The sequence below is a fragment of the Colletotrichum orchidophilum genome (assembly GCF_001831195.1).
Source record: "Colletotrichum orchidophilum strain IMI 309357 chromosome Unknown Scaffold_37.1, whole genome shotgun sequence".
Lineage (NCBI taxonomy): Eukaryota > Fungi > Ascomycota > Sordariomycetes > Glomerellales > Glomerellaceae > Colletotrichum > Colletotrichum orchidophilum.
Window position 1 is genome coordinate 72106 of NW_019172993.1, and position 14001 is coordinate 86106.

Below are 14001 nucleotides of genomic sequence, written 5' to 3' on the forward strand. Positions count from 1 at the left end.
TTTGGTGTACGATTGAGGTATCATAAGTAAGTCTTCGCCCTCAACTGAGGTAGAAGTGCTAAGTTCAGCGATATGCCCCAAATTCCAATATGCGCCGGGTTCTGGGCAGCTTGCATAACATCTAAATGGCTTTGATCTCTGTTTCTCGACTTTGTGTCTCCAGTAGAGTGTCCAGAGTCAAGTACTCTCATGAGCTCTGATACGCCTTGTCCTCCGTGGTACAAGGATGCTATATCTTGAAGATGACAGCGAAAGTGTGACTTCGGGATTTCGGGACTAGATTTGATAAATGTCCACTGCAAGACATGGTCGAGGAAGACCCCAAAGATACCAGAGGGAGCGACTGACTGCAGTACCAGGTCGCTCATGATTGATGCAGCTTCCGGGACAGATTTGGTGAAGATGTCTAGAGACTCAAATGAAAGCAGCGAGGTCCTTCAAGGCCCTGTCTACGGATCAAAATCACGCTTCACGATATACAATTCGAAATGGAATCGAAGCAGAATAGACGGAGTGTTAGTAACTATCATCATGCTCCTGTTGTGCTCTCACATTGTCCAACCGTTATTCGGATAGAGATATTGACACCAAGGCTAGCTGAGCATAATTTCCCTTTGCCTTGAACTCCTAAAAGCCTCCTGGAAAACCTTTCCAACACCAACTCTCTCCCATCTCTCGTCTTTCCTCTCAATGAGCAACACGTAGAACAAATCCCATTCGCTCTGATCGCGCTCTTTGGGAATGTAATACGTCCATTCTTGGCACTCGGAGGGTGTGAAGCATTTAGCCTCGGAGATGGCAATGAACTCCTGCCTGGCATCTGCTGTGGCTGCCCACTCCGCATCTAACACAAGAGAGCCGCACCAGTCACCACTCTCGTCGACAATGTGGTGTCGAACCTGACCGAGCCCCACATTCATACTCACTCTTCTTCGATTCTCATCCTGTTGTTCTACTGGCATGCTTTCCCTGATGTACAGCCATGTGTGCCAGGTACGAAACTGCAGAATAGGCAGTAGAGGGAACTCGGAAGTTTCGGGCTTTGGCGTGTACTCTGCCTTGACCACACGGTAAGGGTAGTCTCGAAGAGCGATGCTGAATTCTGCCTCGTCGTCCTTGTATCTCAAGTCGAAGAAGGCTGCGTTGAGTGTTGGGTGCTCGGACTCTAATCGTTCTGTCCGGCCCGTGGGTCGACGTTGACGCTCGTAGCCATCCCGGTATTCTCGTCGGGATCGTTGACGATGATGCGATGGATCTTCGAGTTCCCCTACCAGCGAAGATTCTCGTCTGGGAGACGGTGGTGGCGGGAGGTCGTACCTCAAGTAACCTCTACCCTCCACTCGTCGATCCACTCGTGAATGGCGCTCTCTCTCACCGCTTCGGCTTCTCGTCGAGGGAAAACGTGGTGGTGGTCCATCCGGACGAATGATTTTTACACCATTTGGCAAGCCTGTATCGACGTTGGGTCCATAGCTAACCGATTTACGGTGGCTATTATAAACCTCATAGCCTTTTCCATCAGATCTTCTTGTATCCGCATCGGAAGAGCTGCCGCTGCTGTCATCGTCATCGTCGTTGTCGCTCTCGGAGCTACGGTTGTCTGGTCTTCGCTCCCGAGTCCATTCATAGTCCCGGTTTTCCCGTCGACGAATGCGTGTGATAGTTTCTTCGTCATAATAGACCTCCTGGCGGTCTCCGGTATACTCAGTTTGTTGTGCCCGCTTGTCGGTGTAGCCTCTCCACTTGATATCCTTACTTTGATCTTCGACAGACCGATCGGCATCCCATAATGGCCTCAGATCACCATGCCCATCCCGGACCCACCACTTAATCCAAGTGTGAGTATCCAGCCAGTCGGATACATTATCCAGAATACCAGCAACGAGATCATCTTTGTATTTGACCTCGCCAATCCAACCGGTCCATGACCAAGTCGGGAAATCTGGAAGAGAGGAAGTGCTTGAGTTTTGTGTAATGATTCTCCTCTTCGTCTGCTTCATGGGTTCCCAAAGAAGAGCCAAGTCAAAGTGAGAACTCGGCAGGCCGTTGATGAATGGGGCGCGCATACGATCTTCCATCATGTTTGCCATGCCACTGAAAGCCGCCTGGATGTCTTGTAGATGGGCGAGCTTTCGCTCCGTATACAGTTCTACACATTTCATGTAGACCCAGATCGCGCGATTGTCTAGTTGTCTGAACATTTGCAGTGGTGCATCGACTAGGTCCAACGACCAGCCAGCCCCCTTTTGATCACCAAAGATGTCCTCCGACATGCCAGTTGACCGACACTGGTAGTAGACACGGCCGTTTGTGAAAATCAGGCAACGCCTCGACAGCAAACGTTCTTGGAACGTCCATGCTCGTTCGTTCCACGTGGAAGCTCGAATATACATCTCCGGTGGCCGAGTTACCATGAGTTGCAAATTTGGAGTGATGTGCCGCTTGCACTGCGTGGTATTGCGAGTGTTCGGCCGCATGGCTCGTAGACCGATTGAAGCGTCGCCATCCGCAGCACAAATGGTGAGCTCCGCGTTTCCGTAGATGAGGTCCATGTTGTAGGCGTTGAGCTTCCATGACCTTGGACTGTTCTGGACGATGCAGAGTCGATCTATCCAGACATATCTGAAACCCAATCTCCGCACCAGGTCGAAAGCGTCCTGAATAGCCTTGGGTATTCTCGATAGGACCTCTTCCAGACCGCCGTGTGTTCGATGGAACATGACGTTCTCGGTCAAAGTCTTGTATGCGTCCGTGTCATTGCCCCAAACGTAACTCAGCGCTACGTAAGGTTCTAGTTTGAGGTCTTCGACAGATTGGTAATATGTTGGCGATCTTTGTGAATCAGCCAGAGGCTGGAAGGGCAGCTGCGTCAGCTGCATGTTTTGTACGTCAATAACGCCAAAGTAAGAGTGAGAAACCATCTCCCTGAAACGATGACTACGGTCGCTTTCAATCTGTCGACAAGGACCTCGGTGGGTTTTCCTGCATAGATCAAGCCAGGACTGAATGAGAGCTTGGTTTTCAATATTTTGAGTCAGCGGTCTGCCCAAAAACATGGACTCTTTGGCCCAGACTCGATCAGCATCTGACGTAGTCCTCGAGAACGTCTCTGGCGCGACATAGACAAGGTAGGCATTCGACAGTCTGGGATGATTCCATCGAATATGCATGCGCCTCGTGACGCCACGCACGAGGTTCCTTGGGCTCTTTCCGGTTCGCTTAGCTGTTTCGCGGCCATCAATCTCCCAGCTGATAGAGCACGTGGCTCTTTGCAGTTGACTTTCTGCTGCTTCGTCAAGAGGTTGAGAGTATGGATTTTCGGGGCTTAGCTCCGTTACTGAGTCCATGATTAAGGCGCATAGCGGACATTTCGAAGAGCGTGCCCTGATCGCGTTGAGGCTGCCGAGGCGGCGTACGGCTGTGGACGAATGTAACGGACGGCTCAACGTTGAGCCGCCGGATGAACCGTATCGGACCTTGAAACAGTGAACCCCAAGGTCCAGACTTTGGCAAACCTGGCATAGCTCCTGTTCGAGTTGATCAACACCTGAGCATGGTGCAACAAGCGCTCCTCTGGAAGCAGACTTACTTTACTCTCGCGGCGCCTGTGTTCACTTCCGGAATCAGAGGGCAGCTTCAGCTTAATGCTAGGCCTTTCTGCCGGTTCCGAATTCTCAGGCATATTTGTCACTGTCTGGAGATTGAGTGAGATGATGTTTCTGGGAAGTTGGGGGCATGAGATGGCTGGCTTGCTGACAACGAGACAATCAGGGGGACCAGCTGAGCTGTGATCTGCTAACCAGAAAACCATTAGCTGCATGCAAAGATCTTACATTCGATGGATCCTTGGTACCAACCCCTGCTCGCCGATGCTTACACAGTGCCAACATGGTGTAATGGAGTGTCCCGAATACGGTAACTGTAAGCTCGCGATCCACCGATAATCTAAACATGATGACGAGAAATGCCGTGGTGAATTTCGTGGGTCCGAGGTCTTCTAGCATGCGATGATCTAGTGAGGCTGGAAGACGGCGGTACCTTTCACATTTGACGATGTTTTACGTTGACAGAGATCTGGGGAACTCGAACCAACCACAGCAAATGTTCTTTCTTAGTGACCTTTCTGAACGATCTAGTGGTCGCAACTCAAATTCCCACAATCTTAGGCGTAAGAAATCGATATTATATGCGTGCTCATACATTACCGCAACGTTTTGATGTGAGAGCGATCCTCCTTTCACTTTTGATTCCAGCAATTCAATCCTATTATCTTGAATATCGCTAGGCCATCTCAGAAACAGGCAAATCAGGGAAAGCAATTGAAATGGGTTCATCCAATTCGTGACTTATAGACCCGCAAACGCTGCAAACTTCAAAAAACTGCTTACTCTCCCACTATACCATTAACTAACTTGTCTACGCAAGATGGTAAAGGGGTTCAAGCTTGGCTTTTCTCTGGAACAGTACATATCTTCTCACTACCCAAGGGAGCCATATGCGTACCTGGTAGGCAGCGTGCCGACGTGTGGGAACCCCAAAGATGTAGTCTAGCTCTTCTAGTGTTCGTTGTCTGGTGTCATTGGTCAGCAGTTGCATTTAGGTCTCTTAGCGACGACATCTTGGACTTACTTAGTCTCAGGAATGAGGAAGAAGATGACAACAAAGGCGAGCACATTGAGTCCGGCATAGAAGCCAAAGGCACCAGTCGGTCCGATTCTGTGCAGGAGCTCGGGGAAGGTCATTGTGAGGGCGCTGCCAACCGCGTTGTTCACGCAAATCGTAAACGCTGAGCCAATCTCCCGATGAGATAGAGGAAATGCTTCGGAGAAGTAAATGGACGGGAGAGGACCCATGCCTGAATATTTGGTGTTAGTATTTTTCGGAGCCAAATTTGAGAGACTATTTTTACTAACCTGGCCCGTACATGGCTGTGAAAAGGTAGATGAAGAATGCAATGAGCGGGACCCTTGCACTTGAACTTTTATCCATCAGGAAACAAAGTCCTGCAGCAAGCAAGCACCACGCCATGTTGGGAAAGGTAACCAATAGCAGATTTCTGCGACCAAAAGTATCCATCATGAACACTGCCGGGAAGGCAAAGACGAACGTGACCAGACCAAAGCCCATGGAAGCGAGGAGGCATTTTTGGGCAGAATAGCCAGCCTGCTCAAAGATTGTCGAAGAGTAGAAGGCCATGATGTTTATTCCACTAAATTGTTGTGAGATGACTATCCAAGATGAGGCGATGGTTGCTCGACGAAGACGGGGAACCACAAGTAAGTCGGTAATTCGTCGTAGGAGTGTTTGGCCTCCGAAAGCATCTTTCTCCTCGATGACCTGTCTATGGGCGTAGTACAGGTCTCTGGCAGCCATCATCTCGGTATTTCGAAGGCGGCAGAAGGAGTTGAAGGATTCTTGGTAGCGACCTTTCTTCATTAACCAACGTGGAGATTCTAGATACCTGTCAGTCATTTGCGTACAGAACTGAAACTCATCAGGCGTACCAGGGCAAAACCACACGAAGAGCAAGACGGGAATGGCGGGAGCAAACGCGGCACCCAGTTGAAATCTCCAGGCCAAGTCTCCGATGCGGAACCAAATAAGGTTGGAACAGAATCCAACAAAGATACCAAAGGCAACCCAGAGCTGGAAACTTGTGACGATTCCGCCTCGAATAGCAGCAGGCGCAACCTCGGCCGAGTACACTGGAATAGTCGAGATTTTGACGCCCATTCCTAAACCCATGAAGAAACGGCAAATCAAAAGACCCCACCAGTTCTGGGTGAAAGCCTGGGCGAGGACGGGGAAAACGCAAAAAAGACCAGTCAGGAAAATGGTTCCGCGGCGGCCGAGGTAGTTGTTGATAGGATCAGCAGCCCACGCGCTCAGGAGACCGAACATTGTCGGGGCGGCGTTGATGAAACCAACGAGTGCCTGCCTGTGTGCGATGCCAAACTCTTGGGGAAACGAGAGGTTCGCACCATTGGCACCTGTGTTGTCCCATCCTTGGATGGCGGAGCCGAGAGAGCAAAGGGCGATGCTCCAGTAGAGGTCCCGCGGAAGATGCCATTTGTGGGTGATCTCGCGGCGGAGTACATTCTTGTCTTCTTCGGTGAATTCTTCGAACGAGTCGTATGTCTCTGGGTTTTGTGCTGCGAGAGCACCGCGGTAGAAGACGTCTTCTTTCTCGCGGAAGCCGAACTCACGGCAGAAGCCAGATACCTGGACACGCAGGTCTGACTTGGAGATTCCGATGAGTGGATTGCGGATCCTGAATGTTGTGATTAGCTGGTGGCCAGATATCAATGCTGGGTAGATGGCTTCTCACTTTGCATCGATGTTGCGGCTGTAGTCTGCCTCGGTGTGCTCGACGTGACTGACGTCGAATTTTGACTTGACATCGCCCTCGACATCGGATGCGCGAGCCATGGCGGTTGACTCCTTGGATCAAAATCAGAGATATATTAAAGTAGAGTAATGCAGGTTGTTGAAGTGGTAATCGAGCGTCACGATGGAGACTCTTTTATAATTTGATACACATGATTCCCATACCCCCTGTTGGTTCCCCCTTCCTGACTAGTTCCCCGTGGGGTCGAACGATGTGTTACCAGGTCCTAGTCACCAACATTAGGCTTCCCAGTCTCATCGGCTGTTGAACGGTTGTGGGGAGATCCTTCGGGCCTGCTCCCGTGACCAAAACACGCTGCAGCAAACCTCCCTGCGCAGGACACCCCCTGGCGGTGTTTGTTCAACATGGGGGACAGGTGCGGGGCTGCCCTGTGTGTGTTCATGGACTCGAAAGCTTGGGCGTCGGGCTAAGATGCGCTAGTTACCTTGCCCTGTGCAGGACAATGTGCTTGTGAATGTTGGTATTGTGCCTTTAATGCCGGTTGCGTTGGGTGGTTGCCGCGTACCCCCGTTGGCGGAGGTCAGTCACCCTGTTGGCATACCTTGACCGCCGAGGTTTATTGCTGCCAATGTGCGTGTTCGCTGGGTTGAGTTGAGTTTAAAGAGCGTCTATTACTACCAACAGGAACTATCGCAGACCCATCTGCTCACATCTCGGCAACATCCTCGACAGAGAGAAAGTCGCAACACTGGACACCACACTAAATTGCCCTAGTTTAACTACTGAGGTGGGGAAACCGACAGCCGCAAATAACAGTCGGATTCTGGTACACTTACCCCAGAGTATCCTCTTTGTCTCCTCCCACCCAGTTGTGATCAGACGATGAACTGGGGTAACAGCCCCCACGGTGCGGGGTCAATGGTGCCCTGCGTGTGTGCCTTTTATTGCCCTGCGTGTGGCATCTTGAGTCTGCAAGATGCCGTCTTGATTGGTTCTACAGTGTTCGGAATGGGACCACTGAAAGCTCCAGTGATGACTGTGAAGATGCCGACACATGCAGGGCATATGAGACCGCCATTCTATGCACAGCAATGCCGGTGGGTTTGGGATGAAGCATTTGGTATTAAAAGAGATTTCCCTGAGATTTTAGGGGCAAGATTTGGCTACCAGGACTAGACACAAAGGCAACAGAACAACATACCAAGCTCGAATTCGTGCAGAGATCGACTTATATACGCAATCATGGGAAGCCAAGGCCCAGTGACATGGCTCGATAAGCTCGAGGAACAGAGTAAGTGACAAGTTTACGCCAATATCGCCCCCACAGACGCCTAGATTCTCACCGACTCACAGTCAATGTCGATGTCGACTGGATGGACCCCGAGTACATCAAAAGCATGCCCATTGTGCCCCACGATCAGACGAGCAACCAGCTTTGGGTCGACATCCAGCTCGGCCACCCGTCAAACAGGGATCTTTTCGTCGAGACCGCGAAGGAACTGAAGAATGAAGGATGGTTGGCCATCTACACTCGCATGGTCTGCACCAAGTCCTCCATGCGCACTGGCACTCGGCTGACATTGGAAATTTCCCCAGGCCGTTCTCATGTGCAAGAAAAACATCGACTCAATTCGCGGTCGAGTCCTCTTGCAGACTCTCCCCTCCAACGCGTACAAGACGCAGGAAACCCTCGACCACGCACGCCTCTACGACCACGAATTCGCCAAGGCCGGCATCGGACGCGATAGGTACTGCATCAAGATCCCCTCGACCGGACCAGCCTTGAACGCCGCAAAGATATTGTCTTTGGAAGGGATCCCCACCCTCGGCACAGCTCTGTTCAGTCTTCCCCAGGCTATTGCCTGCAGCCAAGCCGGCATGTTGTACATCAGTCCGTACTACAATGGTCAGGCCACCCCGCTCGATTTCTTGACGCTCGCTTTCTTCAGTATCTGTACTGATGTCTATCGCAGAGGTGCGAGCCCATGATGAGCCGGATACCCTCTGGCCCAACGTCGAGGACCCAGCTACGCAACACCCGATGTCGCCGCGAATCGTCCAGATCATTGAGACGTATAAGCGACTCTACAAAGAGACCGGAAAAGAACAGCCTTTCGTCAAGAATGCCAGGTAAACGCTCGCCAAACAAATGGAAACTCTGGAAAGCTGTCGCTGATGCACTCTTCCTAGCTTCATCTCCGCCAATGAGGCCATGGCCGCGGGAGAAATGGGATGCCACTCCGCAACCATCTCCCATACCGTCCTCGATCAACTGGCGAAGCTTCCATACGACGGCACCAAGCAGCCAGGCGAGGGCGTGCCGAAGCCGGTACACGTCTACAAGGACAGTGGCCCCATTCCGGAGCGGCTGAAGAAGCTCGCCACCATCGATCCTCTGGCCGCGGCCGATTGGGACGGGAAGCTGGCGCGTACCGACGTCGACTACCTCGCCGACGGCGGCGTCGCGCTGCAGAAGGCTATCGAGGCTGATCCTGTCACGGCGACCCGTCTCGCGGACGCGCTCAAGCTTTTTATTGGGGGCGAGAAGAGCAGCCAGGGCAAGATTGAGGAGGTTCTCAAGCAGATCTGACATTCAGGTGTTGGGACCCATCAGACGCCACGGATACCAGCTGTGTAAGGTTCGCTAGAGTACATAAGAAGACGAGAGAGTGAATAGACTATCCGTTCCAAGAGACCCATTGTTGAGATTGTTGTAACGGTGCTGCTTGATCTAATACAGTTCGAGGAAGATAGCCAGGTGAAAGGGGTATGTCTTGTAGTGCAAAGGACTCGTCGTCCGGAATAGGAAATTGTATCGAATCCATGCTGAGAAGGAGTGTCTCTTGGGTTGAATCCGCATCACCAAAGATTTTATAGCTACTATTGGCATCGGATGAAGACTCCGGTAGAGGATCTATGGCCTGCGGGATGGTTGGTCGCATGCTTTTGATGTCACCTGTCCTCGCCAGGGAGGTTTCGGCAGGAAATGCTGGCATAGGTGTCTGGGTAGCTTGAGACCATGACGTGTCGCGCAATAAATCATCCAGGTCTGAGAGGGGGTTCACCTCCTGTGTTGGGTCGGCGAGCAGAAGCTGCGTGAGGTGAGACGCTTCAGTCGCGTGGGTGATTGTTCCCGTGGCAGCTTGGTGAAGATCATCGCGAGGCCCACCAGCTTGACCGGAATCCCTTCTATTATGGACATTATGAGCGTCCACTGCACGTCTCTGCATTTCTCTCTCGGTTTGTATCAGGCCCGCGACATTGGAGAGACTTTTCGGAAGCTGGGGGTTCGCACCGGCGGTACGCCTCCAGCTGTTGACCTCGGCCAGCAACTCATCACGCTCTCGGAGCAAAGACTCAATGGCTCGGAGAGCGTCGATACACCGGCTCTCCAGGAGCTTATGACGGGCAATACTCTGGTTTACGACGACATGTTTCGAGAGTCGCTCGGGATCCGTGTCTGCGAGGACAGGCAGCTGGCCAGCGAGTTCCTAGAAAGTTTTTTTTTCGTCGTCAGCCCACGGTACATGTACAGATCAATTTAGCAGATTGGCTTTGTTGCCGATGGTGGCACTGACTGTCAAGCGTTCCTTGAACGCTTCGCGGCGGCCCCGCTCAAAGATCCGGTGGGCGGCGCGATCATCGGCGGAAAAGTTTCTGATGCGCTTCTTTGTCGACTTTTTGCCCGGAATATTCTCCGGCAGTGGTGCGGGTGTCGTTGGGCCTGGGAAGACGGTGCCTAGCGCGGTCATATTCATAGGGTGATGTCATCATCTGAGACGGCCTGTTTATGAGATTCGGTGCCATTCAACAAGCTCTCAGTCTCGGCTGGGGGAGATTGGCAGGAGCAAGCTGATGAACGGTTGAAAAAATGGCTATTGAATGAAGACGGATGATGTTCAGGTGTTTGGTGAGGAGTCAGGCCATCGTCCTACTGATGACCGAAGAAAGGAATGCACCAAACCCCTGGGTCCGTCACGGCTTGTTCATGGATTGTGTTGGCTGGGATCCCCGGTAGCCGGCGGCGAGCTACTCGAACCCCGCATGGGCTTGGAGCTTGATCGGCAATCGAGACCCCAACGACGCCCGTTCAATGGCCGGGATTGTCCTCTAGAAAGAAAGTCATCCAAAGTATCTCGTCATTCGGGTGGTTTTTGAACCTTTGCGCGACCATGACCGTTATCAAACGTGTGCTCTGCAGCCTGCATGTAGCAGATGCCTCGGCTGACGGAAGCGTTTTACGGGAGCTCGGGACGGGGCTGCATCCGGAACGGCCCCACTTTGCACCGGCGTCACGGAAGCTGCGGCTGATTGTGAGAGAACCTCTTCAACTTCTTTGCAATAGGGGTTGTCCCATATCTGGTTCTGCTTGCGATTATTTCACTTCTGCATTCCTGAAGTAATTTCATTTCATCATTTCCCGTTGGACTGGCTTCTCACGGTGTCTTCCAAGCTCACGCAGTAGGCAGATACCACCTTTAACGCTTCACACAAAAAGTCAATGAAGAAAGAGAGCCAGCCCTGCCTGCCGAACTCTTACTGAATCATTGGATGACATTAGTTCCTAGTATTTCAAGCAAGGATTCCAAGGTTGAGGCACAGCCGACGTAGAAGTCGCACCGTCCGAAACATGCATACCAACTTGAAGTTACCGCCAAACTATAGTGCAGCGAAACCAACGGAAATGGTTCCCTACCAATAGGCAGTAACATAAAGAACACAGGCGCTCTTGGAAGCAATTTCCGAGAGATCAAAGCATCCGAAATGCAAGGTTACATGAAGCATTTCTCACAGCGTTGAAGCTAGAAAATCAAGGTTCGAATTGGCCAACTGTGTGACACAGCACGGTCCTTTTAAGATGAGGTTACATTAGACCGCAACTCTCCTCAATGATACGAATGTCGGCATTGACGGGCTTAACTATAATCATCCGATGTTTCCGCCCCGAAGCCGAGCCAGTTCCTATAACTAGGTATTGCCGAGGGGTTCAGTCTCGCAGGTGAGGAAATTGGGATGATCCCAAGCCTCACTCTCGTTTTCCGGAATTCACTCCTTCCACGCTATTGACCGCACTCTTTTCTCATACTTCAATACGTGTAATTGAAAATGAAGTCGCTCGTTAAAATTTTAATGGCATTAATGCTATCAGGGTGCCACGGCGTAGACGTCTCCCCCGGCCCTCTAACGCAGTACGTCAACATCTTCACAGGAACGGCACAGAACAACAACCCGGGCGACGTCTTTGCCGGGGCCGCCGTCCCCTTCGGACTGGCCAAAGTGACCATCCAAGTCGCGGGCTATTCCCCAGCCGGCTACGTCTCCGAGTCAACACAGTTGACGCGGGGTGTGTCCCCGCTACATGACTCCGGAACCGGCAGCTCGGATGGCAGCTTCGGACAATATTGCATCATGGCCGTCGTGTGCGGCTCGGACTTTGCATCCTGTCCAACGCTCGAGGACCCGCGGTCTCAGCGGCGCGTCGGCGATGGCGCAAACGACACGGGGTTTCCCGGCTACTTTAGCACGCCACTCGCCAACGGCGTGCTCATTGAGTTGGCTTCTACGCAGTCGGCGTCCCTCGAGCGGTACACCTTCCCCGAGGGCTCGACGCCGACGCTGGTGCTAGACTGGACGGACGATTCGCAACATTCGTTCCTGTACGGCGAGATGCACGCCGACTGGGCTAAACAGCGCATAGTAATGAACGGCACGTGGCGGAGCAGCTTCGGGCCCAGTCTGTTCAGGTACTCGGCTTTCCAATGCGTCGACCTGGCCGTCACCGGCGCCATGACGGATCATGCTTTCTTTGGAGGGAACTTGTACGGCGTGGACGCCCGCCGCTCCGACTTGGACAGCTGGATTTCGGCGCCAGTGGCCTTGGCTCAGGCGTTGCAGGCCGGGGCCATCGTGCGCTTCACGCCGAAATCGTCGGTGCTCGTCCGCCGTGGAGTCTCATACATTTCAACGGAACGAGCCTGCGAAAACATGGAACGAGAGATCCCTGTGCCTGACTTTGAGAAGGTCGTTGCGGCGAGTAATGAGTTATGGGAGGATAAGCTGGGCCGTATAGTGCTGTCCAACGGGACGACGGAGTCCATCCGGAATCTCTTCTATACATCTTTTTATCGGACATTCTTGTCGCCTAATAACGCCACCGGCAACGCGCCGCCGCCGTACACGGACTCTCCGTATCCGTACTTCGATGGTCTCTACTGCAGCTGGGACACGTACCGCACCCTGTTCCCCCTGATGGCGCTGACCTCGCCGCGGGAGATGGCCCAGATTGTAGAAACTTACCTCGACGGATGGCGCCGGGAAGGGTGGCTGCCCGAGTGCCGAGCCAACAATGTGCGCGGCTGGGTGCAGGGCGGAAACAACGGCGTGCCCATCGTGGCTGACTTTGTTGTGAAGTACGCGCAGCAAGCGGACAAGTTGGGCGTCAACCTCGACGACGCCTGGAACGCGCTGGAGCACGATCTCGAAGAGACGCCTCCGAACTGGGACTATGAGGGCCGTCGTACGGAGACGTATAACAAGAAGGGGTATATTGCCTACGACTACCTCGACGTCAGCTCGACGGGCCAAAGATCGCGCGAAGCAAGTCGCGGGCTGGAGTACGCGTTCGGAGACTTTACCGTCGGCATGGTGGCGCGGGTCCTCGGCAAACCCGCGTCCGTCGCCGATGCGTTGTTCAACCGCAGCTTGTCGTACCGGACCAACTTCAACCCGGATCTGAAATCGGACGGGTTCGCAGGCTTCGTGGCCCGGCGTTTTTTCAACGGGAGCTTTCCGCCCTCGGACCCGACGAACTGCTCCCCGCGCGACACGGACAATTCAAGAGCGTGCAGCTTGCAGTCGACCAACACGTGGGGCGTGTACGAGAGCTCGAGCTGGGAGTATAGCCTCTACGCGCCGCACGACGTGTGGGGGCTCGTGGGCGTGCTGGGCGGGAGCAACAAGACCTTTGAGGACCGGCTGCACCATTTCTTTGACGCGGGGTACTATCTGCCGGGCAACGAGCCTAGTTTCCAGACGCCGTCGCTGTTCCACCATATTGGGAAACCTGCCGAGTCGGTGGTGCAGGTCCGGCAGATTGTGTATGATAATTTCAATATTGGTCGGGGCGGGTTACCGGGGAACGATGATAATGCTGCCATGGCGAGCTTGTTGACGTGGTATCTGCTTGGGTTCTACCCGGTGCCTGGGTCGGGGGAGATGTTGGTGCTTTCTCCGTTCATGCCGGGGTATGTTGTGAAGAATGAGGTGATGGGCACGGTCAAGGTCACGGTTACAGGGTTTGATCCGAAAAGCCTGGCGCGCGATATTCCTGCGGGTGCTCGTGCGTATGTTGATGCGGTCAAGTTGGACGGGGTGGGCGTGGGGCGATGTCGTATTGATTTTAAGCAGTTCTTTGCTGCTAAGGAGGTGGAGTTTGTAATGACTGATGTCAAGAAGGAGGGGTGTGATGGACAGGAGCCTAGTAGTGTGAGTGTTGGGGGCTTTGCTGTGTAGTCTCTATCTCGGTTGAAGGGGGGTGTTTATTGTGTCGGATAACGGACCGGTCTTATTTCTGACGAAAGGCCCATTTCTAGGATGGCTCTGAGAATAGTGGTGGTGAGGGCAGGCTATTTCTTGGTGTTGCTGGACCCTTT

The 14001-nt window shown here is 53.0% G+C and overlaps 5 protein-coding genes across 5 annotated transcripts; 2 read left to right on the forward strand and 3 right to left on the reverse strand.

The window, feature by feature from the left end:
- Positions 1 to 593: 593 nt before the first annotated feature.
- CORC01_05335 (uncharacterized protein) lies at positions 594 to 3890 on the reverse strand (the record flags this gene model as incomplete). Its single annotated transcript, XM_022616978.1, has 3 exons — positions 594 to 3527; positions 3590 to 3792; positions 3878 to 3890. The coding sequence occupies 3 exons, from the start codon at positions 3888 to 3890 to the stop codon at positions 594 to 596; spliced, it is 3150 nt and encodes a 1049-aa protein (XP_022476443.1).
- Positions 3891 to 4416: 526 nt separating this feature from the next.
- CORC01_05336 (uncharacterized protein) lies at positions 4417 to 6429 on the reverse strand (the record flags this gene model as incomplete). The annotated part of the gene is made up of 4 exons (XM_022616979.1): positions 4417 to 4570; positions 4630 to 4855; positions 4914 to 6271; positions 6329 to 6429. The coding sequence occupies 4 exons, from the start codon at positions 6427 to 6429 to the stop codon at positions 4417 to 4419; spliced, it is 1839 nt and encodes a 612-aa protein (XP_022476444.1).
- Positions 6430 to 7591: 1162 nt separating this feature from the next.
- CORC01_05337 (transaldolase) lies at positions 7592 to 8939 on the forward strand (the record flags this gene model as incomplete). Its single annotated transcript, XM_022616980.1, has 5 exons — positions 7592 to 7640; positions 7703 to 7887; positions 7946 to 8255; positions 8323 to 8479; positions 8540 to 8939. The coding sequence occupies 5 exons, from the start codon at positions 7592 to 7594 to the stop codon at positions 8937 to 8939; spliced, it is 1101 nt and encodes a 366-aa protein (XP_022476445.1).
- Positions 8940 to 9027: 88 nt separating this feature from the next.
- Positions 9028 to 10107, reverse strand: CORC01_05338 (uncharacterized protein; the record flags this gene model as incomplete). The annotated part of the gene is made up of 2 exons (XM_022616981.1): positions 9028 to 9840; positions 9928 to 10107. The coding sequence occupies 2 exons, from the start codon at positions 10105 to 10107 to the stop codon at positions 9028 to 9030; spliced, it is 993 nt and encodes a 330-aa protein (XP_022476446.1).
- Positions 10108 to 11488: 1381 nt separating this feature from the next.
- CORC01_05339 (glycosyl hydrolase) lies at positions 11489 to 13861 on the forward strand (the record flags this gene model as incomplete). The annotated part of the gene is made up of 1 exon (XM_022616982.1): positions 11489 to 13861. One exon carries the CDS (start codon positions 11489 to 11491, stop codon positions 13859 to 13861), a length of 2373 nt encoding a protein of 790 aa, XP_022476447.1.
- Positions 13862 to 14001: the final 140 nt, after the last annotated feature.